General features: G+C 47.7%; 1 protein-coding gene across 2 annotated transcripts in view; it reads left to right on the top strand.

The window, feature by feature from the left end:
* FCHSD2 (FCH and double SH3 domains 2) overlaps nucleotides 1-2146 on the top strand; it is a 569931-nt gene that overhangs the window by 537966 nt on the left and 29819 nt on the right. Inside the window, exon 10 of one of the 2 annotated variants that reach the window (XM_010706279.2) lies at nucleotides 694-765. The exons of the other annotated variant lie outside the window; for it this stretch is intronic. Within the exon in view, the coding sequence (XP_010704581.2) occupies nucleotides 694-765 (72 nt within the window). The remainder of the gene's footprint in view (nucleotides 1-693; nucleotides 766-2146) is intronic. 2 annotated transcript variants of the gene reach the window in all.

The following is a 2146-nucleotide window of genomic DNA, read 5'->3' as shown; positions in this document are numbered from 1 at the left end:
CCAACCTAAACCTCCCCTGTCTCAGTTTCAAACCATTCCCCTTGTCCTGTCACCATCCACCCTCACAAACAGCCGTTCCCCTCCTGTTTATCCTCTCCCTTCGGATATTGGAAGGCTACACATAAGAAGTTCTGAATTTAGAAAGAGTGCCATTAAAACATTGCCTTCCAAAAATTCTTGGAAGGTACCATGCTGGGACATGTGCTGGTTGCAAAGCAATCGTTAATGGTGTTAAAATTAAGAGTAGGTAAATTCATTTCCTATCAAGGCTTTAAAAAAAGGGACGTGTTGATATACCACCCACACCATGGATGTTTTCATGAGAAATAGCAAAGTAAATCTGGCCTAAAGAAAAGAGTGAACCTTACTCAGCTTTGTCTGTCTTTAATTCTTTACTTGGATGAAAAAGTCTTCACCTCCAGTTCAGGTCATCAAATGGAGGAGTTCTCCTAATGGATGTGTGCCACCACAAGTGTTACGAATCCAAAAATACTAACACCTGTAACACTGCTTCCCTTATCTTTCCGTTTCTAAAGTTGTTCTGATTGCTCTCCCAGCTCCGTTGTAGAGAGCCCTCCTTTGCACACCACGTCGGGTTGTTTGCAGTGCGGTGAGCAGAACCTCCTTAACCGTTGCTGTGCCTCTCTAACCTTTGCTGCTGTGTTTCCATCCCTGTGCAATCTCTGCCTCCAGAGTTTTAACACGGTTCAGCTGGTGGACATCGAGCCCTCACCTGTCAGTGCCATGCGAATGACTATAGCAGAGGTATCTGGTAGTGTTTGTCATCTGCCCTCGGTGTTTGTGTCACCCCTGCCCTGCATGTGCCATGGGGATGCTGAATTCACAGCCGTGGAGAGGTGGCAACAGAACGCATCACACAGCTGTAAAACAAACAGGCTTTTCCCACAGTGAGACTTGAGGTAGAGTAAAAGGACGGTGCTGGTTGTGGAGGTGAGCTTCACGCTTCTCTTCTGCACACTGTCAGTAATTGGCTTTGCAATCCTCTGGGGCCATGAGGTACAACCTCACAGCTCAGAATAGAGACTGCTTACATCTCTGGTGTGAGCAGGGAAGCTTGCAGCACAACTGCAGGCTGTCAGCGCACGCTGAGGCAATGCAGCCCATCACAATAGCATGTTGTTCTTTCCCAGAGGGCAATCCCCATGTAAAAGAGAGCTATAATTCACTCACGTTCAAGTCTTCAGCACAGAAAATCACACGGTTCTCTGAGGAGCACTTTGCATGGCCTCACATCATACACACAGCACTGCTTAACCAGGGGCTCTGCAGAGGCACTGAAGGGGATTCTCGTGCTTGCAGCTGCCTCTGTCGTTTGGGTTTTCAGCAAACCTAACTGGGCTGTCCCATTGCTGTGTCTCTTCCTGGTGCTGCAGTTTCTGACCTTCTGGCTGCTCACACTGTAACCAGTTTTCACCCCCCTCCCCCTCCCAAAAAAGTAAAAATCATTCAAACTCCATTATGACCCAAATAATTAAGCTCAACTAATGGGATCCTGCCTGAAAAATGACAGGCTGTGTTTTAACCACTTCTCGTGCAGTAACTATTAGTGAGTGAGGGATTTAGCTCAGAATTTGGCTTCTGAATTTGCAGCAAGTCCTCTGAATGATGGAATAACAGCAGAGCAGTTCTCAAGCATTCTTTTGCCACGTCCTCTCTTTATCCGTGGTCTGCAGAGGTTTTGGTGTTGTGTTCCTGTGGGATGTGCATGATGGTTCTCATACTGAGCACTAACACTGAAGGAGATGTTTGTAGGGTTATCTGCACTCAAATGCTTAATGCCTGCCTGGTCCAGGAGCACACAGATACAGACTAAATACCTGACACGCTGTCACTGGCATCAACATTTGGGATGTTTAAGTGTTACTGGAATGAAAAAATGACAACTGTGAGTATTATAGACAAGGAGAGTATTATCTGTTGAAAGCATAGAATCATAGAATCACAGCATGGCCTGGGTTGCAAAGGAGCACAGTGCTCAGCCACTTCCAACCCCCTGCTGTGTGCAGGTCACCAACCAGCAGCCCAGGCTGCCCAGAGCCACATCCAGCCTGGCCTTGGATGCCTGCAGGGATGGGGCATCCACAGCCTCCTTGGGCAACCTGTTCCACTGCCTCACCACCCTCTG

This window comes from Meleagris gallopavo, chromosome 1 (assembly GCF_000146605.3).
Source record: "Meleagris gallopavo isolate NT-WF06-2002-E0010 breed Aviagen turkey brand Nicholas breeding stock chromosome 1, Turkey_5.1, whole genome shotgun sequence".
Lineage (NCBI taxonomy): Eukaryota > Metazoa > Chordata > Aves > Galliformes > Phasianidae > Meleagris > Meleagris gallopavo.
Note: the sequence above shows the minus strand (reverse complement) of the source record. Positions and strands in the feature narration are given on the sequence as shown.